The sequence below is a fragment of the Setaria viridis genome, chromosome 7, assembly GCF_005286985.2.
Source record: "Setaria viridis chromosome 7, Setaria_viridis_v4.0, whole genome shotgun sequence".
Taxonomy (NCBI): domain Eukaryota; kingdom Viridiplantae; phylum Streptophyta; class Magnoliopsida; order Poales; family Poaceae; genus Setaria; species Setaria viridis.
The window spans coordinates 14,102,068-14,123,695 of record NC_048269.2 but is presented as its reverse complement, the minus strand read 5'-3'; the positions used below and the strand labels follow the sequence as shown (position 1 = coordinate 14,123,695).

The 21,628-nt window shown below is 43.9% G+C and overlaps 2 protein-coding genes across 3 annotated transcripts; both read left to right on the top strand.

The window, feature by feature from the left end:
- Positions 1-9,506: 9,506 nt before the first annotated feature.
- Positions 9,507-14,723, top strand: LOC117865073 (probable protein phosphatase 2C 38). Its single transcript, XM_034749155.2, has 5 exons — positions 9,507-10,328; positions 11,579-11,917; positions 12,045-12,162; positions 13,520-13,743; positions 13,859-14,723. The coding sequence occupies exons 1-5, from the start codon at positions 9,852-9,854 to the stop codon at positions 14,255-14,257; spliced, it is 1,557 nt and encodes a 518-aa protein (XP_034605046.1). The 5' UTR covers positions 9,507-9,851; the 3' UTR covers positions 14,258-14,723.
- Positions 14,724-17,002: 2,279 nt separating this feature from the next.
- LOC117865483 (serine carboxypeptidase 1) lies at positions 17,003-21,508 on the top strand. 2 transcript variants are annotated; one of them, XM_034749696.2, is made up of 13 exons: positions 17,009-17,241; positions 17,355-17,577; positions 18,083-18,205; positions 18,299-18,401; positions 18,487-18,524; positions 18,618-18,719; positions 18,854-18,934; positions 19,038-19,277; positions 19,494-19,559; positions 19,678-19,799; positions 20,431-20,544; positions 20,889-20,934; positions 21,147-21,508. In XM_034749696.2, the coding sequence occupies exons 1-13, from the start codon at positions 17,090-17,092 to the stop codon at positions 21,228-21,230; spliced, it is 1,494 nt and encodes a 497-aa protein (XP_034605587.1). In that variant the 5' UTR covers positions 17,009-17,089; the 3' UTR covers positions 21,231-21,508. The 2 variants fall into 2 exon arrangements, with proteins under 2 accessions (XP_034605586.1, XP_034605587.1); XM_034749695.2 differs by having other exon boundaries at positions 17,003-17,241; positions 18,487-18,719.
- Positions 21,509-21,628: the final 120 nt, after the last annotated feature.

The window sequence follows — 21,628 nt, the reverse complement described above, 5'->3', positions numbered from 1 at the left end:
TGTAGATTAAATGGCACCTAGCAACACCACCACATCGTTTGCTTTGCGTTCGGTCCTTGAGAAGGACAAGTTGAATGGAACAAACTACTCGGATTGGATCCGCAACCTGAGAATTGTTCTCAGGGCTGAGAAAAAGGAAGATGTTCTAGACAACCCACTACCAGAAGAACCTGCTGAGGATGCACCCGCTGCTGCTAAGAATGCTTACAAGAAAGCATGTGATGCTAACCTTGAAGTAAGCTGCCTTATGCTTGCTTGCATGGAACCCGAGCTGCAAATGCAGTTCGAAACAAACCATGAGGCGCACGATATGATCGTGGCGCTTAGAGACATGTTCCAAACACAGGCCAGGACTGAAAGGTTCAATGTGTCTAAGGCCTTTGTTGAGAGCAAGCTAGCAGAAGGCGCAGCAGTAGGACCACACGTAATCAAGATGGTTGGTTACACTCAACGGTTGGAGAAGCTAGGCTTCCCACTGGGCCAAGAGTTGGCCACTGATTTCATTCTTTCCTCTCTTCCGCCTAGCTATGGGAACTTCATCTCGAACTACCATATGCATGGGACGGAGAAGGGATTGAATGAGCTGTGTGGTATGCTCAAGACAGCAGAGGCTGACATCAAGAAAAGCGCTAGTACCAGCCATGTGATGGCGATACAGAACAAGCCCAGCTTTAAAAAGAAGGGCAATTCTTGGAAGAAGAAGGGCAAGGCTGGAACATCCAAGCCAAACCCACCGCCCAAGGTTAAAGCTGGACCTGGACCTGCTCCAGATAAAGAGTGCTTTTACTGTCATGAACTTGGTCACTGGAAGAGAAACTGCAAGCAGTACCTAGCTTCGTTGAAGAACGGCGGAAGTAAGAGTACTTCTACCTCAGGTACGCTTGTTGTTAATGTTATAGACAACATATTTCTCGCTGATACAGTTATTAATTCTTGGGTATTTGATACCGGATCGGTTGCTCATATTTGCAATTCGATGCAGGGAATGATAAGAAGTAGAAGCGTGGAAAGAGGAGAAGTTGATTTCCGCGTGGGCAATAATGCAAGAGTTGCTGCTTTGACCGTCGGGACGATGCAACTCCACCTCCCGTCAGGATTTATTATGGAGTTGAATAATTGTTATTTTGTTCCTAGTTTAAGTCGAAACATTTTGTCTCCTTCATGCTTGATGAAGGATGGTTATTCATTTGCGAGTGAAAACAATGGTTGTGTGATCTCTAAGAATAATATGTTTATGGCTTTTGCACCCATTGTGAATGGATTGTTTGTTTTAAATCTTGATGGTTCACCTGTCTGTAATGTAAGTGCTAAAAGGCCTCGGCCTAATGATTTGAGTCCTACCTACTTGTGGCATTGTCGTTTGGGTCATATAAGTGAAAAGCGCATGAAGAAGCTTCATTCTGATGGACTTCTAACTTCGTTTGATTTTGAATCATACGAGACATGTGAGGCTTGCTTGCTAGGCAAGATGACCAAGACGCCTTTCACAGGATTTCCTGAGAGAGCAGTAGACTTGTTGGAACTCGTACATAGTGATGTATGCGGACCAATGAGCACGACGGCTAGAGGAGGATTCCAATACTTCATAACTTTCACTGATGATTTTAGTAGATATGGCTATGTCTACTTGATGAGGCACAAGTCTGAAACCTTTGAAAAGTTCAAGGAATTTCAGAATGAAGTTGAAAATCAGCGTGGCAAGAAAATTAAGGCCTTACGATCTGATCGTGGAGGCGAGTATTTGAGCCACGAGTTTAGCAATCATCTAAAGAATTGCGGAATTGTTCCACAACTTACGCCGCCTGGAACACCTCAGAGAAACGGTGTGTCCGAGCGACGTAATCGAACTTTGTTAGACATGGTTCGATCAATGATGAGCCAGTCGGACCTACCGTTGTCATTTTGGGGATACGCTCTAGAAACAGCAGCTTTCACACTAAATAGGGTACCATCTAAATCCGTAGTTAAGACACCATATGAGATATGGACTGGAAAGGTTCCTAGTCTGTCTTTTCTAAAGATTTGGGGATGTGAAGTGTTTGTCAAGCGACTTCAGTCGGACAAGATCACACCCAAGTCGGATAAGTGCATTTTCGTGGGATATCCAAAGGAAACTTTGGGATATTATTTCTACAACCGATCAGAAGGCAAAGTGTTTGTCGCTCGGAACGGGGTTTTCCTAGAGAAAGAGTTTCTCAAAGGAGAAAAGAGTGGAAAGACAGTGCATCTTGAAGAAGTTCAAGATGAGCCAATCGGGCAAGAATCAATGAGTGATGCTAACGTAGCAGAACAAGTTGAGATACCCATGGCAAGAGAAGCACCGCCACAACCACGAAGGTCAGCAAGGCTCCGCGAAATGCGAGAAATATTATTGTTGGACAATGATGAGCCTGCGACATATGCAGAAGCAATGATGGACCCAGACTCCGAAAAATGGCAGAGTGCCATGCAATCCGAAATAGAGTCCATGGGAGACAATCAAGTTTGGAACTTGGTTGACCCGCCTGATGGTGTTAAAGCCATAGAGTGCAAGTGGATCTATAAGAAGAAAAAGGACATGGATGGAAATATTCACATCTATAAAGCACGACTTGTCGCAAAAGGTTTTCGACAAGTTCAAGGAGTTGACTACGACGAGACCTTCTCGCCCGTAGTGATGCTTAAGTCCATTCGGATTATTCTAGCTATAGCTGCATATTTCGATTATGAGATATGGCAGATGGATGTCAAGACAGCTTTCCTGAATGGAAAACTAGCTGAGGACGTGTATATGACACAGCCCGAGGGTTTTGTCGATCCGAAAAATGCTGGAAAGGTATGCAAGCTTCAGAGATCCATTTATGGATTGAAGCAAGCATCTAGGAGTTGGAACATTCGTTTTGATGAAGTGGTCAAAGGGTTTGACTTCACCAAGAACGAAGAAGAGTCTTGTGTTTACAAGAAGGTTAGTGGGAGCTCTGTAGTATTTCTAATCTTATATGTGGATGACATATTACTGATTGGAAATAACATTCCTATGCTTGAGTCCGTAAAGACTTCACTGAAAAATAGTTTTTCGATGAAGGACTTAGGGGAAGCGGCATATATTCTGGGCATTAAGATCTATAGAGATAGATCGAGAAGGCTTATAGGTTTGAGCCAAGATACTTATATTGACAAAGTGTTGAAGCGGTTCAGCATGAAAGAGGCAAAGAAAGGGTTCTTGCCTATGTCACATGGCATACATCTCAGTAAGACTCAGTGTCCTTCGACTGCTGATGAGCGGGATCGCATGAGTAGAGTACCATATGCCTCGGCTATTGGATCTATCATGTATGCAATGATAAGTACTCGCCCAGATGTTTCATATGCGCTAAGTATGACAAGCAGACACCAATCTGATCCAGGTGAGAGTCACTGGACAGCGGTGAAAAACATTCTTAAGTACTTGAGAAGGACTAAAGATATGTTCCTCATCTATGGAGGTCAGGAGGAGCTCGTTGTAACAGGTTACACCGATGCTAGTTTCCAAACCGACAGAGATGATTCAAAGTCACAATCAGGATTTGTGTTCACACTGAATGGTGGTGCTGTTAGTTGGAAGAGTTCCAAGCAGGAGACGGTGGCCGATTCTACGACGGAAGCCGAGTACATCGCGGCTTCGGAAGCCGCGAAGGAAGGTGTTTGGATTAGGAATTTCCTCATTGAGCTTGGTGTGTTCCCGAATGCGTCCAGCCCATTGAATCTCTACTGTGATAACAATGGGGCAATTGCACAAGCAAAGGAGCCAAGGAACCACCAGAAGAACAAACACGTAATGCGGCGATTTCATCTCATTCGAGACTTCATTAACCGGGGTGAGATCAAGATATGCAAAATACACACGGATCTGAACATTTCTGATCCGTTGACAAAACCACTCCCGCAGGCTAAGCATGATGCGCATGTAAGAGCTATGGGTATTAGGTACCTTCTAGATTGACTCTAGTGCAAGTGGGAGACTGTTGGAGGTATGCCCTAGAGGCAATCATAGAGATGATGATATTCCATTTGTATCCATGATTTGTATATTGTGTTCATTGAATATCCATTAAAGGCTACTTGAATTGATTTGCAATTATGTGAATTGTATGTGAAACTCTTTACTTGTATGGTTATTCTAAAGTTGTCCCTAGTCGGAGTTCATGTAAGGACACACATGAATATTAGACTAGCACATGTATTAGTTGATGACTATGTTTCACAAGTCATGGACATGGAGATGTTGAACTAATAATGTGGACACATGTGGAGACATGTGTTAGGACTGACCCAACACGAGAAGTAGTTCTCTCTTTAAACAATATATACGCTTTGTCCTTAGACCTGAGATTGTCGCATGTATTCTAGATGTGGATCGACCTACTTAGGGGCTATCAAACGCTACGCCGTAACAGGGTAGTTATAAAGGTAGCTTTCGGGTTTGTCAAGAAGCATGCTATGAGACATGGTCAATCAAGATGGGATTTGCCCCTCTCTGATTGAGAGTGATATCTCTGGGCCCCTCGAGTGATCGGATCCGAAAATGCATGGCCATGCTACGTACGGTTAAGAGTTAACCTACAAAGGGATTCCGAATCACAGGATCGAGAAAGAGCGGTCAGCTTGAAGCTAGACCAAATATCATGAGGCAAAGGGAATAGCATGTATATTATATTGTGATGGTTCGTCTGATATGATCTTCGTGTGCGTATAGGAGTTGGCACGTCTTGCTAGAGGCCGCTACCGACTATTGGGCCGAGGAGGAGTACTCGGGCCATGTCTATACGTATCCGAACCCATAGGGTCACACACTTAAGGGGCTGGAAGCCCAATTCGGATCTGATCCGAGTTGGATTAGCTTTAGGAGTAATAATGGGCCTCGGATCCAGAGGCCCATCAGGAACCTCTATAAATAGAGGGGTGGGAGCGCCCTAGGGTTTACACCTTTTGGCTGAACACTCTTGCCGCGCCTCCCACGCCCTCGCCTGTTGCAACTCGCGGATCTAGCAATCCGGCTTGCGACGCTTCCTCCCTGCACGTGTGGATACCTTGGAGGTGTTGCGCCTGCAGCACTTGGACGAGCCGCGGACGAGCCGCCGACGAGCCACGACGAGCCGACGACGAGCCGCGGTACCGGAGGCGATCTTGCTGTGCACGTGGACGAGCTGCTGAGGAGCTGCTGCACGTGATCGACTACGTACGACTACGTGATTGTCTTCACTGCACCGACGCATATCTACATCTTCCGCACCAGTAGTGCGTCGAGTGGTAATCCCGTGATCCTTATACGGCAGTTCTTCCTGGTTATACGCGGTAGAAAATTTTGATTTGCGCTAGTGTAGCCTACCTCGTATCCCAACAGACAGTACGATCCTTGCTAGCCTTAGCTATTTCCTAGGTTGTTCGAGTTGTTGTTTCATCGGTGGGGTCCACCATTAGCTCTGTTTTGTTGCTATCAACAACAACAGTAGGCTCCGGATCATCTTCAACATTGATCACTTCTTCAGTGATCGGCGATCTATCTTGAGCAGCCAAAGCAGCTTCCTTTTCAGCATCTGTCGCCGGCTCGAGTACTTGCAGACCACCAGTGTCATCCAAAGTAGACACGATGGTGACATTGGACACATCCCTTGGGAGTACATGATAATTAGGATCTTGTCCTTCCTCATAGATAATTACCTTAGGAGGCACATCCTTTGCGGAAACAGACTTCTTGATGACCCTTTTCGCAATAACAGTCCGTTTTTTCTTCGGCGGCAGAGGGATCGTGGCTTCGAGCTCATCTGTAGCTGAGAGTTTCCTCAACCCGGAGGAAGATCTAGCTTTTGCAGAAGGCCGGACTTTGACTTCATATCGCTCCGCGGCATCGGAACTAGTGTCACTAGAGGAGCAGATTCACAAGCATCTTCTTGGTCATCACCCCTTATAACTTCCTGCGTAAACATACGAGGAGCAGATTCACAAGCATCTTCAAATCCGAGAGGAGGAGGAGTGGAGAAATATAAGGTGACATCTTCCTGACAAGTCAGTAGATTAGTAAACTTCAAATAGGTACTCGGGGGCTACAGCCACGGATACTTACAGGCTTTGGCGGGTGTGAAGCGCTGAATTCCCGTACAAACGTTGGGATCCCACCCACTTTCTTGAACATCCGTTTGAGCCTAGCCATGATTTCATCCGTGCTGATTTCTTCTGGAGAGAATCTAGATGGATCATTAAGACCAGTATACTCATAGCCATAGTGGCATCGCTGTTGCTGCGGTTGGATGCGACGCTTCATAAAGCTAAAGGCTACTCCAATTCCAGTAAGCCCTTCCTATTTCAACTTGGCAATTCTGCCAATCATCTTACGTAATTGCAGGCAATCACCATGCTTTGGCTCATCAAGCCACTGGTTGTTTCAGGAGGGATGGTGTCCTGTTAGTTTGGGTAGTTTTGGATCATGGTTGCCAATATAGCACCATTTTTCTTTCCACCCGGCATTGGAGTCTATCAGTTCGTAATCCAAATACTGGCTGCTCACGGTATCTTACAACTAAATCCCGGCGCCTCCAGCTAAGAGGGTGTGATTCCTTGAAGGCTACGGCTTGGCACGGAAAAACTTCCAAAACAACTGAAAGTGAGGCCTAATTCCTAGAAAAACTTCGCAAAAATGGACAAAGATAGTGGTGTGAAAGATGCCATTGGGATTCAGATGGACTAACTCCAACTTGTAGTAATCAAGGAGTCCACGGAAGAAATCGCAGTTTGGTAATCCAAGTCCTCGCTCAATGAAGTGTAGATAGGTTACCGTCTCGTTCAGATATGATTCCAATGGGCAGGCATTTCCGAAGGCGGATCTCCATTGAATAAAGCAATGGTCTTGCATTAGCTTTGCAGCGACAAGGGCCTTGATCTCATCCTCAAGGGCCTTCAACTCCTTCTAGGCACACACGACGTTAGGCGGTACGTTCTGATTGGTCTTGCCGTACTTTGGCGCCGGCAGTTGGATCTCCTTCTTCTTGCCGGATTTCTTTTTCTTTTCGCCATCGGCGGGCTTGGATGCAGCGGTCTTCCTCCCCATCCTTGATGTCACAAGCGTCTTCAGTCGCATACGCTCGGGGGCTAGGAGGGATGGAGGGCGGCGGTAAATGGCAAGGGTAAAATGGAAGAGATAAACTTCCTCCGTTATTTATAACAGTGGCACAGTAAAAACTGTGCAAGTGAATAGTCTTTGATTTAAAGAATCCCCAAAATTCAGAAGACCTGATTGGTGGTTACTTTTATTTCGGAAAGAGAATTTGATATTCCAAGAGATGGTCACGTTGACTAAGTTTGACCCTTATACCTACCAAACTAGTCGGCCAAAGGCTCGAGGGCTGTGTGCCACATGTCCATCGACAAAAAAAAATTCTCCAGGTTTTAAGGAGAAAGTGATGCAAATTACAGATTGATCCTCATCATGATTCTTCGATTCAACCTATGGCTCGAGAGCTACTTTATATGGAGTGTGACTTTCGTCGCACTTCCATACAAAATTCAAGGTTGAAGACCATGAGAACAAGCTAAATAAGGCTTGAGCACATTCTAACCGCATGGCAGCTTTTGGGCACCTTTGAAGATTCAACCAGATGAAGTACTCGAAGAGCACCAAAAGTAGTAGGTGAAGTCTACAAAAGTACTCGGAGCTGCTACATTTGACTAAAAAGTACTCGGGAACTTGTCGTACATCATCTATGGGCCCATCAAAAGGTTTGGATAGTCCCAAATATGGGGCTGGACACCGAGATGCATCTAACATGGAGACCATGGCGCAGGATGGTATAGTCTACATGGAAAGGCAGGAACTAGTCGAGGATTAGGAAAGTACTCGTTGTAATAGAGTAGGGCTCATCTAGTCGTATCCGACTAGTTCTCTTGTAACCAACCGGCTTGTAACCCTGCCCCCGACTATATAAGGTGAGGCAGGAACCCTCTCCAAAGCAATTCAATCCAACCAACACACAAGACGTAGAGTATTACGCAATCTTGCAGCCCGAACCTATCTAAATCGTGTGTCTGCGTTTACCTTCAAGTTCCTGATCCCGACGAGCTCCACCAACCAAAACACTACCTTAGGCACCCCTCGGTAGGTTGCCGGATCTAAACACCGACACGGTTTTTTCCCTAGATCCGTGAAATGTCGTGACTAGTAGCATGTATGAGTTAGGAGGTGATAAGGTTGTTCAAATTTGCCGCTAGCAATTCACTACCATCCACCACTTGCCCTAGACACTACTAAGTGTGTTCGAATTAAATTGTAGTTATCTTATCTTGCTTGCAACAGATGAGCATGTTAGATCGCGTGTGATCTAGTTGCTCGTAAGATCCACTAACTTTCTATGTGTCATTTTTGCTATTCGTAAGTGTCATTAATCCGTAGTTACCGTTGCATTGTCACCATGCCAGTGTCAGATGTATCATGATGAACATTACAACTTGGCATGTATATGTGGGCCCAATGATGATTGTGTAGCCACTCGATGCGACCCGATAATTCTACTGCTAACCGTTGCTTCCTCGGAAACCGTTTTCCTCCGTAAATAAGGACGTGATCGGATGAATGCATATTGGTTTCCTGCCAGCGAGTGCATGCGAAGGACGTCCCAGAGTATTGTGTCAGTAACTAGGACGTCCCAGAGCGTTGCGTCAGTAACTAGCAGCGATAGAATTTAGGCCTCGTTTAGTTCCCAATTTGGGATAGGCAAAATTGGCATTTTGCCATAAATGCGCAACTGTAGCGTTTCGTTTGTATTTGTGAATTATTGTTCAAATATTGACTAATTAGGTTTAAAAGATTCGTCTCGCAAAGTACAACAAAACTGTGCAATTAGTTTTTTATTTCGTCTACATTTAGTACTCCATGCATGTACCGCAAGTTTGATGTAATGGGGAATCTTCTTTTTGCATAGTGTCAAAGTTGGGAGTTTGGAGGGAAGCAAATATGGCGTTATATGCAACCGATCAGCATTCCTTCCGCACCTGGCTCATGCGCATGCTGCACACACCAGACCTGGCTGTGGCTGGCCTGGCTCTGATGTTCAGCCAGGCCTGAGACGTCTGACCAACCAATCACGCCCTAAGAGATCCGTGAAATGCTGTGAAAGTGTGCCAGAGAAGACAGAGTGCACGGCCCGTTTCTTTTCCGTGCGCCGCGCACGCATCCAAAGTCGCCGGCGCCACCGCTCCAGGGTCCAGGCACGCACACGACCGACGAGCGGCCCCCACCGCCAGCTGCGACGCTGCAGGTAATCTGCCGCCGACGCTGATCCCCCGCCCATCATTCCCACCGCCCCCCGTGGCCCCGTCCAGTCCGTCGCCGTCCCAAGCAAACCACCAACGTTTTCCCCTGGCCTCCCGTTGCGTCCCGTCGCTTTCCTCCAGGGACGACGAGGCGAGCAGGGGGAGATCCTCTCCTCTCCTCTCCTCCGCTTCTCTCCTGGTCCGCAGCGCCCGGCCTCGGAGGCCCACCAGTTCTCCACCACACGGCGACGCGGGCGGCACGAGCTCGTCCCGTAGCTGCCACTGTTGCTTCGCTCGGGCTCGGCTCGCTTTCGCCGTCGCGGCCGCACAGCGCACAATAATATCGGCGGCCAATAAACAACTGCGCTTGACCATTCCACCCCTTTCCTTCGCCCCCGCCACGACCGCGTCCCTCGCGCGCTCCCTCCCTCGCGGCCACGTCCACCTCCACCTCCCTCGCGGTCTCAACCCCCCTTTCCAAGATCCTACCCGGGGGGCCAGCCCGGCCATGATCTGATTGTTTCCGAGAGCCTCGCAGGAGCAGGATTGCAGGGAGCCTCCACTCGAGAGTTTCTTGGCTGCGGCTTGCGATGGTGGCGGTCACGGCGGGGAGAAGGGCAGGCGCCGCGGGCGGCGTGGGCGGCGGCCGCCGGCGCGCGGGATGCGGCGAGCAGTCGCAGGCGCAGCAGAGGCTGCTGGCGGTCGCCGTCGCCGCGCGCTTCGCGGAGGCCGGGCCGACCCCGTCTGCCGAGGCCTCCGGCGGCGGCGGCGGCGGCGGCAGCTGCTGCGTCGAGCTCCTCGAGTGCCTGCTCGCGGCGCTGGGCGTCAGCGTCACCGCCGTCGCACCGGCGCCCGCGCAGTACAAGTGGGCCGTGCGCTCGATCCGGCGCCGCCGGCCCCGCGGCGCGGCCTCCGCGTCGTCCGCCGAGGGCCGCCGCTCGGGGGCCGCCGAGCCCGCGCCCCCGGGCCGCATCGCGGGGAACGGCGCCTCCGCCTCCGCCGCGGCGTCGCTCTACACCATGCAGGGAAAGAAGGGCGTCAACCAGGACGCCATGGTCGTTTGGGAGGTAACACCCACAACCACCATTTCCTCTTGCGCAGTAAAGATGCCCAGTAAAGAAATTGTTTTTATCTCCCACCATCTACACCTTTTTCATCCGATTCCTCCGCGTGATGTGAAGCTCGTAACGCGGACGCTCTAGAAGCAGGTTTCTGATACGACGAAAACGAAACATGTTCATGGTTTGTTGAGCTCTGCTTTGGCCAGATGTGATGTTAACGTGCAATAGCAGAAGTGTCTGGCTTTTACGCTATTTTTTAAATAGGAGTTTTTAGGTATGCTTGAGCTGGCCCCGACAACGAAAGATTTTAACTTTGACACGGGACGTACATGTGTCATGACGTCCTAGAATGCCTGCCCGAACCCCCCTACATCTGGATTAGAATACCAGTTCGATTCGTCTCCCCTTACCGAGCTTCACATGGATCGCCATTGGACGTTGCCGATCGAGGGTGGTTTACTTAGTAATTTAATCAGTGCTTAATAATTGCTCTCCAGATGGAGAAACCTGGAAGCAGTAAGGGGCTCCACTTGATCCTCATCCTTATCCTTAGTATTTCTGTTTATGGACAGTCTTATCTGCTTGATGTACTTGTTGGATTTACTGATGGGACGTGCCATTTCCTTATATTTTATTAAGTTATTATTTGGTTATCGACATGTATTATGCCACATAAGATGATCTTGTCTGTTTAGATTTAGGTTTCGCTAGAATCTTCTTCATGGTTCACTGATTTTGGCTATCTATCTGTAGATGCCACATAAGTTGTCCTTATTTCTTTCTGACTTAGATTTCATTAGAATCTTCTACACAGTTCACTGAATTCTAAATAGTGCTGTCATTTGTTGCTGTGGCTGGCTGACTGCCAGCTTACCTTGTGGGCTGAAACATGTTAATGATGCAGCTGGCAAAATAAATCTTTGCATGCATTGCCATTTGAAATTGATGTCCATTGTGGGAAACAAGAGTGTAGTCATTTCAACATTTTCATTCTCAGCCCCTGCTTTAATGAGGCAAAAGAGGTCATATGATTATAGCATGTCATATGCTTGGTCATTTTTCATCAACTTCTTCCTGAACCTAGACTTTCTAAGTCTATGTGGTGATGGCTATGGAGTGATCATTTTCTAATTCTTAATTGGCTTAATTGTAAACTGCACCTAGAATGATTGTGCAGTCTTGATTTCCATGTTGAGGATGCCCTTTCTGGTATTATATAGTTGGTTCCAAGAATAATGCTTGCTTTTCACTTGCAGAATTTTGGTTCAAAACATGACACCGTGTTTTGTGGTGTTTTTGACGGCCATGGACCAAATGGGCATTTGGTTGCCAAGAGGGTCAGAGACCTTCTCCCTGTAAAGTTGAGTGCAAATTTAGGAAGGAATGGGACTACTACAGGAGGTACTACTCCACACAGGGTTGAAGACACTGACGCTTCCCTTGAAAATGAGGAGAATGGCGAGCACCCAGAATTTTTCCCAGCATTGAGAGCTTCATTCTTGCGGGCATTCTATGTTATGGACAGGGATCTGAAATTACACAGAAATATTGATTGTGCGTTCAGTGGAACAACAGCAGTTACAGTATTCAAGCAGGTAGAACTACACCTATTTTGTTGGTCAATACTGAATCTTTTTATGATGTCTAATGTCCTTTCTTTATTGAAAAGCTGCAGCTGCATCTTTTTTAAGCTCCAACCCATTTATCTTGCTGTTTCTACAGGGACAAAATCTTATAATTTGTAACTTGGGGGATTCTAGAGCTGTCTTGGGTACTAGAGACGAAGATAATCAACTAGTTGCTGTTCAGTTGACGGTGGACCTCAAACCTAGCATTCCAAGTATGATTCTGTACCTAGTGTGTTACTTTGGAAGTCTACTATATGATGATGGATTTCTTCTTCCGTTGTTTAGTGCTAAGCAATTCATACTTATATGTTTCCTAATTACAAGGAGTGTGACATCACTATCATTCTTTTGCCTTCTGACATTAAGTTTTCTCAATTCTGAAAAATATTTAACTGTCTTGTGACCGTGTAACAAGTTTAGTGAGTGATTCAGTTGTGTATGTCAGTGAAGCTTCTGAAATAGGTGCATACGCCTGTAACCTTTTAAGAAAACTACTTCATGATATACCTGCGAAAGGAGCTTGTTGAGATCAGGTTGTATTTGTTGTTAAACTGCTGCAGTTCTCATAACTAGGTGAAATGATATATTTTTACTTTTTCCTTCTGTTTCCTGAGGGAGTTTATAGTGATCATCTGTGCATTTAATCTTAAGATTACCTTACTTTTAGCATTCAATGCTGTAGAATTTGAGACCAAAATACCTTTGTAAATTACTTTAAATTGAGATCTTCTTGCAGGACAAATATCCAAAAAAATTGTTGGTATAGCTGAAAAGATATTATGCGCTTGATTATCTTCTCCATTCTATTTTGGTTTAGATCAATCATGAGATTATATGTTTCTCTGCCAATATGATACCTTTCTATGATTGTCTGGAATGGGAATAATTTTCATTACCTGAAACAGCGGTGTAGTATAATTTTTGAATCTGATCCTTTGGAATGCATCATCTCGCAAGAGTGATTCATACATGACATATTTAATTTTTAGATGCTGGTATACTAATATTCGTTTTTCTTTTAACCATTTGTGCTCAGAGGTATAATAAGATAAAAAAAACTGATAATTATTGCAGTAATATAAAAGAAAAAATTTTGGTAATTGCGTCTAGCAGGCATTTTACTTCAGTAAAAGTACTTCTGCATCTGCCTCATCTTCACACAAGCTTAATTTTGATTTGCCTAGCCCATAGTATAGATTTTCTGTTTTTGAATGCACTATAGTTTTAACTAAGTGCATTGAAAGAATTTGAAGGTTCCTTTCAATATTGTGGTGTATTAAGACATATCATTCAGTGGAGTCCTTTTTTATAAATATCCTTCCAAGGCTATAATGCTCGTGCATACTCTGAAAAGCAAATGTTTCTATAAACTGTATTCCGTAAACTTCTTGTGTTGATATGTCAATTGCATCTGGGCAATAGTCAGATTATGCTTTCATGCCAAATGATGGTGAAAGAGCACATCAAATGGCTGTTCCCTTCTATTATTTTCCTTTGTTAGCATGAAGTAATTTTGGTGCTATGATTTCTAGCTATTGTCTGAAACAAAGCCAATTGAATCATTTACAGGTGAAGCAGAAAGAATCAAGCAACGAAGGGGTAGGGTATTTTCTCTTCCAGATGAGCCCAATGTTGCACGTGTGTGGCTTCCGACATTCAACTCGCCAGGATTGGCCATGGCAAGATCGTTTGGAGACTTCTGTCTAAAGAATTATGGTATTATTTCAATGCCTGATGTTTCATACCACTGCATCACTGAGAAGGATGAATTTGTTGTGTTGGCGACTGATGGGGTGAGAACAAATTTACATAAACATATTGATTTCTGTATATTTATAGAATTAGATATTGTTAAGAGCTCTGAAGATTTTTGCTATATCATTGTCTGGGTTTCTTCGCTGAATGTAGGTATGGGATGTACTTTCCAATGATGAAGTTGTTAGCATCATCAGCAATGCTCCTTCACGGGTCTCAGCAGCCCGGTTTCTTGTTGAATCAGCTCAGAGAGCATGGAGGACGCGGTACCCCACATCAAAAACCGATGACTGTGCTGCTGTCTGTCTCTTCCTGAATACAGAAGCAGCAAGTGCATCCTCCAGTTCTGGAACCAAAGATTCGACGAACATAGAAGCGAGCAGCAGTATGCACTCATTAACTGTTAAATCAAGCACTGCGGTTCCTGCAAACCTTGTTACTGCATTGGTAGCGGACGAAGAGTGGTCTGTTCTTGATGCCGTCTCTGGGTCTGTCACTGTGCCAATTTTGCCAAAGCCTACTTCAGTTGTGAACGAGAGCACAAAAGATTGAGGTTACTTATCAACTGGGGTGGTGCCAGTTTTGCTGGACAGTTGTTCAGTTGTGTTGTGAGTTTGCGTACATTGGAGGTGAAGCCAAGATCAGTGCCAAGTTTTGTTGGCGAATTGGGGAAAGTTATTTCATGCTGTATTCTGCATGACGGTATGGGTAGGACTGCAGCTTTCTTTTTTCTGTACAGGATTCATCGAGTTTAGTGTGGCCAATGCATAGTAATAATAGTCATAGTAGTAATAATGTACCAGCTATTGATGGATGAGCTGCTCAGATCCATGCATGGGATGAAGTTTCTCCCTTATTTTGTAATATATTCTTTTAGTTTTCGCAGAGATAAGAAGTTTTCTGTTAGGTGATGGTTTGTTTATGTTACAGTTTTCTTTGTCCATGTCTTGTAGTGTATTTCCGTTGATGTAGCTACAAACCATTCTGGTTGGATGCATAAGCAAGTTTTGTTCTGTAAGTCTTGTGTTATAGTTAGTGTAGTTACTAATGATTTGGAGCTTCAATATTTTTGTATATTTTGTGTTAGCAATGTTGACTAGTGTCCGCAAGGCGACTACTGTACAAACTACAGAATTTGAGGGTCTTTTGCTATATATACACAATACCACATGCATGGATCTGACGTGGGGGGGGGGGGGGGGGGGGGGGGGGGGCTGAACAAAAAGAGGCTGTAAGAAATTATTAATATGCAGGCGTAACATAGTTTTGCAAAAGGATATTTAATGAAGTAGTTAGAGCACGTGAGCAACATCCAATGGGTCCAAATTTAATTCCCCTCGGGAGCGAATTAAATGGACCCCAAACCTCAACAGCCCCTGTTCCTGATGAAATAATCATTCTCAATTATAATATGGTAAATAATCACAACAAATATCATTCTGTTCCCTGATGAAATAATCATTCTCAATTATAATCTGGTAAATAATCACAACAAATATCATTTTTAGTATTGTTGCAGCTAATCAAATAGGATACACACTCCATCCAGTTTTAGTATATGATATTATTGTCAATTTAATATTAGTATACAAATTATTGAGTGTCATATTTTTGCATCACCTGCCAAGAAATCAGACAAATTTTATTGCCACATTAGAACATAGCTTGGTCCCTTGCCAAATTTTAGATTTTTTAAAATACAATTTAGGTACCATTAAAGATTAGAAATAGAACTATTCCCTCCATTCCGGAGTGCAATCTAGTTTTTTTCACATAGATTTGTTGGTTGAATGTAACTAACCAAACTTGCTAAAATCAGGACTAAGTATTAATTTTGACATGCAAATCAAAATTAACCACTTAATTAGTTAGATAGTTACGGTCCAATTCTTAGCATTGCACTCTTTTCTGAAAAACTTTCAAGCATCATAATTACATTTTTCATGGGATAGAGGAAATATATTATATACTATACAAATATTTTAGTATCACTTATTTTTAAGTGAACAAGTTTAGGTGTGGTATATGTTTAAGTGTTGTGTAAGCGAGTTAAACAAGTTTGTGTGATATGAGTTTAAGTAAACATAACAAGTTGAAGTGTAATTTATTTATGATGTACATCTTAGCGAACTTAACAAGGCATAAACACTTAAACACATAGAGAGAATTCCTTATATGACATCGAAACAAATTTTGATTCTCTATATAACACTAGAAAAGTTTACCTCCCTTATTTGATTACACAACACTAAGAAAATTGCATATTTAACAAGTATTTTCTTGACGGAATGAAACTAGTACTTAACAAGTATTTTCTTTGCCACCAACTACCAAAAAAAATTGCATATTTGCTTGATGATTTATATATATAGTTAACCCCCAAGCAAATTGCATACTCGTGTGGCGGTTTAATCCAACGGCCATGAAAATTGCACATTTCACTAGTGGTTTCGCCGAGCCGTCAAGAATCACATTTTTTTGGTAGTTTTATTATTTTGGCCACCAAAAGTATTATTTATGTTTGGAGTAGTGCAAGATCTTTCCGGCTATCGTATGATTCTAATAGAATTGATCTGAATCAGGATTCTAACACCCTTGGGTTTCTACTTCACTGCTGCTCTTTGTTCATCTCACTTTGCACGTGCTGCGCGCGGATCCCCTTGATGTTGCTAGCGGTGACAGCATATATATATATATATAAAAAACAAAAGAAACCCGCGACGGCAGAATTCAAATCTGCCATCCGCTAACCAGTTGCCATATTGCTACTGTGTAACCAAAGCTCACCTGCGCTTCCCCGATTGAAGCCAAGAATTTTTTTTACATCACACAGTACAGATGTAACGAAGACACTCGTAAGCATGCACGCCCACTCACCCCTATAATGGAACACATGTACATCCCTATTTACCATCCGAAAGACTAGGTAGTAAATCTTTTGACGCTGCAAATCTATTTCTTAATTTTAATAAATAAATACCAGGAAATCCCACAACAACGAGACTTGTGTATTACAAGCTTCACAAAAATTTCTTAAAACAAATAACATATGCGTGTAGCTATATATGTACTAGTGAGAAATGGCATGTATGTGTAGTGATCTTTGTCTTTTCCCTTCGCTGTTTGTCAAAAAGTGAAGCAACGACGTGGAGTTTTTTATTTTTTTTGAAATTCAAAAAGTGAGCACAAGCAGCACGAGATGCTGAATGCTGCGATCTGCAAATCGCACAGCCTTCTTGCTTAAAAAGCTGGAAAACCACCTACGGCACGAGCCGGGATCCGGTCCCAACGATACAAAATTTGTAACGACGAATGATGTTGGCCCCCAACTGCTGCCACTAGCTACTCCGTCCGAGCTGCTAGTCAGCCATCGCCCCCAAACCAATGGCCTCGTCTCCTTTCTTCTTCCTGCTCCTCCTCGTCGTCGCCGTGGCCTCGCTCCTCTGCCCGCCCGCCGCCGCCGCGCCCGAGGAGCACCTCGTCACCGGCGTCCCCGGCTTCCATGGCGCCAACTTCCCCTCCAAGCACTACGCCGGGTGGGTGACCACTTGCTTGTCCAGATTCATGGCGCTGCCGGCGATCGCCGTCGCTTCTGTATCTTTCTTGATTGATTGCTGATCATGTTCTTGGGCGCGCTTCGTGTGTGCAGGTACGTGACGGTGGACGAGGCCAGCGAGCGGAGCCTCTTCTACTACCTGGCGCTCTCCGAGCGCGACCCGGCCGCCGACCCCGTCGTGCTCTGGCTCAACGGCGGGCCGGGATGCTCCAGCTTCGACGGCTTCGTCTACGGGAACGGGCCCTTCAACTTCGAGCCCGGGACCAAGCCCGGTGGCCTGCCCAAGCTGAGACTCAACCCCTACAGCTGGTCAAAGGTACGGAGTATAGTGGTAACCAATCTCATTCTCATGGATCTTGGTATGAACTGCCTGCAATTCAACTCCCTGATGGTTTAATTTCTTGGTTCAACAAAGTGTAGTGGTTCTGCAGATTATTCTTTAAGATTAATTCGTTGTTTCTTGATGTCATCATCAGGACCTGCGCACCCTATAATTCATATATCCTACTTAAGCACAGTTAACGATGATGACGATGAAGATAGTGATATAACAAGATACTGTGGATTTAATTACAAAGTTTTTTCCCCCTGGAGGGAGGATATTTGCACATGTATGCCACTAGCAGTTGCATCTTCTAATACATGTGTTGATGTCTTCGAGAAAATACAATGTGTTGTTTGGAAAATGTGTCTCCCTTCGAATGATTAAATAAATAAGGAAATAAGTTTCGCAGTTGATTTTGGTGGCTAATTAATCTGCTATTTGATCTTTCACTACCTGAGTTCCCTCCGTTTGCCAATCCAATCGATCATGGGAATAGGTCTCAAACATCATGTACCTCGACTCTCCAGCTGGTGTGGGGATGTCCTACTCCTTGAACAAGTCGGATTACACGACAGGTGACCTCAAAACCGCAGCCGATGCGCACAAGTTCCTTTTGAAGGTCTGATCTGCTTAACTAGAACTCTACTACCATATATCAGCCAATTCATCTGCAGAACCTGGTGTCTCATTTTATGCAGTAATGTTGTTGCAGTGGTTCGAGTTATACCCTGAGTTTCAGTCGAACCCGTTCTACATTTCCGGGGAGTCATACGCAGGGGTTTATATCCCCACAATCACCGATGAAGTTGTTAAAGGTTAGAATTGTGACTAGCAAAGAGGTATTTCACAAAAATATCTAAGATCATACAAAGTCTTACCTTCATGTTCATGTCATGACAGGTATCCAGAAAGGTGTGAAGCCAAGAATTAATTTCAAGGTTATACATTTAATTGCCATTTCCATTGTACTACGGTGCACGGTAAATCCTTTATGTGTGACTTACAGTCAGGAGCTTACAAAATTTGTTCAGGGCTATCTCATTGGCAATCCAGGAACTGATGTAGACTATGATTTCAATTCCTTTGTGCCATTTGCGCATGGAATGGGCCTCATCTCAAATGACATGTATGAGGTCTGTGGTTCAGCTCTTATGCTAATACTTTTCACTACACTCTTATAGTAGAATCTACCCTACAACCGCTGAGATTTACATACTAATCAGATTTGAAAATAAAATTTGCCCGCGATATGCTTTAATTGTTTCAGGACGTCAAAGCCACTTGTCACGGTACATTCTGGGGCAACGTCGATAGTAAGTGCCAAGAGAAGATTGATAGTGTGCACTGGGTAATATCTCTGGCCTTGAACATAAAAATCTACAGCACATGCACGCTAGCTCTTGATGGTTTCAAGGTTCTTTCCTCTTTTTTTCTTTTGGGGTCATTTGCAGGAACTGAAAGATCTGAACAAGTACAACATCCTTGAACCTTGCTACCATCGTCCTGACATCCAAGAGGTAGAGTTCGCCAACAGCAGCTTGCCGTTGAGCTTTAGAAGGCTGGGAGAGACCGACAGGCCATTACCGGTTAGGAAGCGTATGGCTGGGCGTTCATGGCCACTCCGTCTTGCTCTGAAGGATGGGCACGTTCCGATGTGGCCAGGCCTTGGTGGTAGATCACTTCCCTGCACGGTACGCAAACATGGCCGTGATGCCGTCATATTTTTCGTCAAATGCAAGAAGAAACTCTGAAACCAATTGCTCTGAAAAATTCCATTCATATGACAGTAGTCACAGTTGATTGTGTTTCTTTTTTATTTTTCTTGAGTTATGGTACTTGTAGTTCATCTTTGGAAACTGTTTTTGGCCCTCGTTTTTGTTCCATTTGACATTTGCTTGTACTTGTAGAATGATGAAATTGCTACTACGTGGCTTGATGACGAAGGCGTCCGAGCTGCAATTCATGCCAAATCGGTATGACATATAGTATGGGAAAATGAGTAAAAATTCCGAATTGAGTTAACCCTAAAGTCAGCACTAATCTTCTCTTCTTTGTGGAAAACTAATTCATGTAAAATGGCACGTCGATCAGAAAAGCCTAATTGGATCATGGGAACTGTATACCGCAAGAATAGACTTCACTCACGATACTGGAACAATGGTGCTCTATCACAAGAAATTCACAGCCTTGGGATATCGCGTTCTAATTTACAGGTACAGAGCCAATTAATCCAGTCATTTGGGAATGTCAAATATGAGTAGTTTATAGAGTTTATGTAGCAAGGGCGACTCTCCATTAGGACTGGAGCATACTCTCGATATCCTGAAGATTTCACATTTGGAGTGGAAAACAAGAAGTAATGGTTTCAGATTTTATTTGTTGAATTTAGAATTTTCAATTCAACGCAAAGGAGGTGAATGTAAAAATTTTATGGAAACATAATTTCATCGGGAACTAAGTGCTAATATAAATACTCGGCATAGTTACATAATACATGGCATAGTAAACATCCATTTTACCCAAAAAAAAAGGTAAACATCCATTTAGCATTAGAAATGTGATCCTTTCTGCTATTTGTTTGTATTAAAGGTTCCATGTACCTCATAAATTTGGGTTCAGTATACTATTGTGCTTGCTTTGGAGGCAGTAACTATTTACTGGTTTATGAATATCGTTCTTGTAACATCCTGAAGGCTAGTAGTGCTGTAAACATATACCTAACAAGATGAATGCATAATAACCTTTAAGTTGGCACAGTAACTCTTGGTTCATTTGCACAGAGCAATACAACTTGCTACCAATATATGTGACAATGTTTATCTGCGCCATGTGTTCGTGTTGTAGCGGAGACCATGACCTGTGTATTCCTTATCCTGGAACTGAAGCATGGGTAAAATCAATAGGCTATCAAACTGTTGATAGATGGCGGCCATGGTACTTTGGAGGCCAAGTTGCCGGGTATGGTGTCCTCTTTCCTTTTCTCGCATGGTTGCCATCAAATTAATCACAAGATCTTCTAAATACATGTAGGAATTATTGGAATAATTTAAATGTCATTTCCTGTTCTTGGCAATCCTTCTTTTAAAATACAAGTCGATGAAACCTCACCACCTGCAGAATTCAAAAAATACCTTTTAAATGCAATTTGTGATTAAAAATGTTTGTTGTTAAAGTTGCACTACTGAGTAATGACTAGCCTTTCCTCGTAAAAGAAAATGTTTGGGAATTAACTCTGATGAACGTCTTTTGGTGGAATCATAATTCCCTGAAGTTTGGTCCTAATTTAATTTGTACCATTGCAGATATACGCAAGGATATGATCACAATCTCACCTTCCTCACTATAAAGGTAAGAAACTCTAGTTCCTTTAGCTCTCCTCGCATATGAAAATGAATTTGACATATGAACCTTGTTTTCCTGAATACCATTTTTAACTAAAATTTGGCGGCTAGTTATTTAAATTACGACCTTGCCTGGATGAGATCTCAACCTCGGTAAATTATCTCTTGCAATGCAGTTTAAACATTTTTGTTTTTCACATGGTGGTGGCAACATTTCAGGGAGCCGGGCATGCTGTCCCCGAGTACAAGCCCAAGGAGGCGTTCGCGTTCTACAGTCGCTGGCTGGCAGGAGAGAAGTTCTAAGAAAACCAGGATCATTGCAGATTTTACTAGCCATCAATTTTTTTTTTGGATAATAGAGGTGTCCGATGCGTGCCTTGTTGATTTTGCTCATCGAAAATTGTTGCTTATTTGGTGAAACGGCTCAGAGCAATTGCTGGCAGATCCAATAAGAAAGTAGGGTTTCTGTAGCATCAGCCCTGCCGTGGCATCAATTCTCCCCATTGTAATTCCCTTCATGCACAGCTAAATAAATTATTTTGGGGAAATCTCCACCTCTTAATGTGGTGGTGGAGGCTTAAGGGTATGATTCCATTGATCATGATTTAATTCCTAATGGCTGTAATTTAATATTCTACTATCTAAAAAGAATAATTTACATGGACACAAATGTTTTTTTGTCCTTTTTATGAAAAATCCAA

What these genes read in the sequence shown, in the direction of transcription:
- LOC117865073 (XM_034749155.2), top strand. Translation starts at nt 9,852, where the DNA reads ATGGTGGCGGTCACGGCGGGGAGAAGGGCAGGCGCCGCGGGCGGCGTG. An exon ending in ACGCCATGGTCGTTTGGGAG is followed by an intron (nt 10,329 to 11,578) that starts GTAACACCCACA and finishes TTTCACTTGCAG; the next exon opens with AATTTTGGTTCAAAACATGA. An exon ending in CCTCAAACCTAGCATTCCAA is followed by an intron (nt 12,163 to 13,519) that starts GTATGATTCTGT and finishes AATCATTTACAG; the next exon opens with GTGAAGCAGAAAGAATCAAG.
- LOC117865483 (XM_034749695.2), top strand. Translation starts at nt 17,090, where the DNA reads ATGGCCTCGTCTCCTTTCTTCTTCCTGCTCCTCCTCGTCGTCGCCGTG. An exon ending in CACCGATGAAGTTGTTAAAG is followed by an intron (nt 18,402 to 18,486) that starts GTTAGAATTGTG and finishes ATGTCATGACAG; the next exon opens with GTATCCAGAAAGGTGTGAAG. An exon ending in CTGCAATTCATGCCAAATCG is followed by an intron (nt 19,560 to 19,677) that starts GTATGACATATA and finishes CACGTCGATCAG; the next exon opens with AAAAGCCTAATTGGATCATG.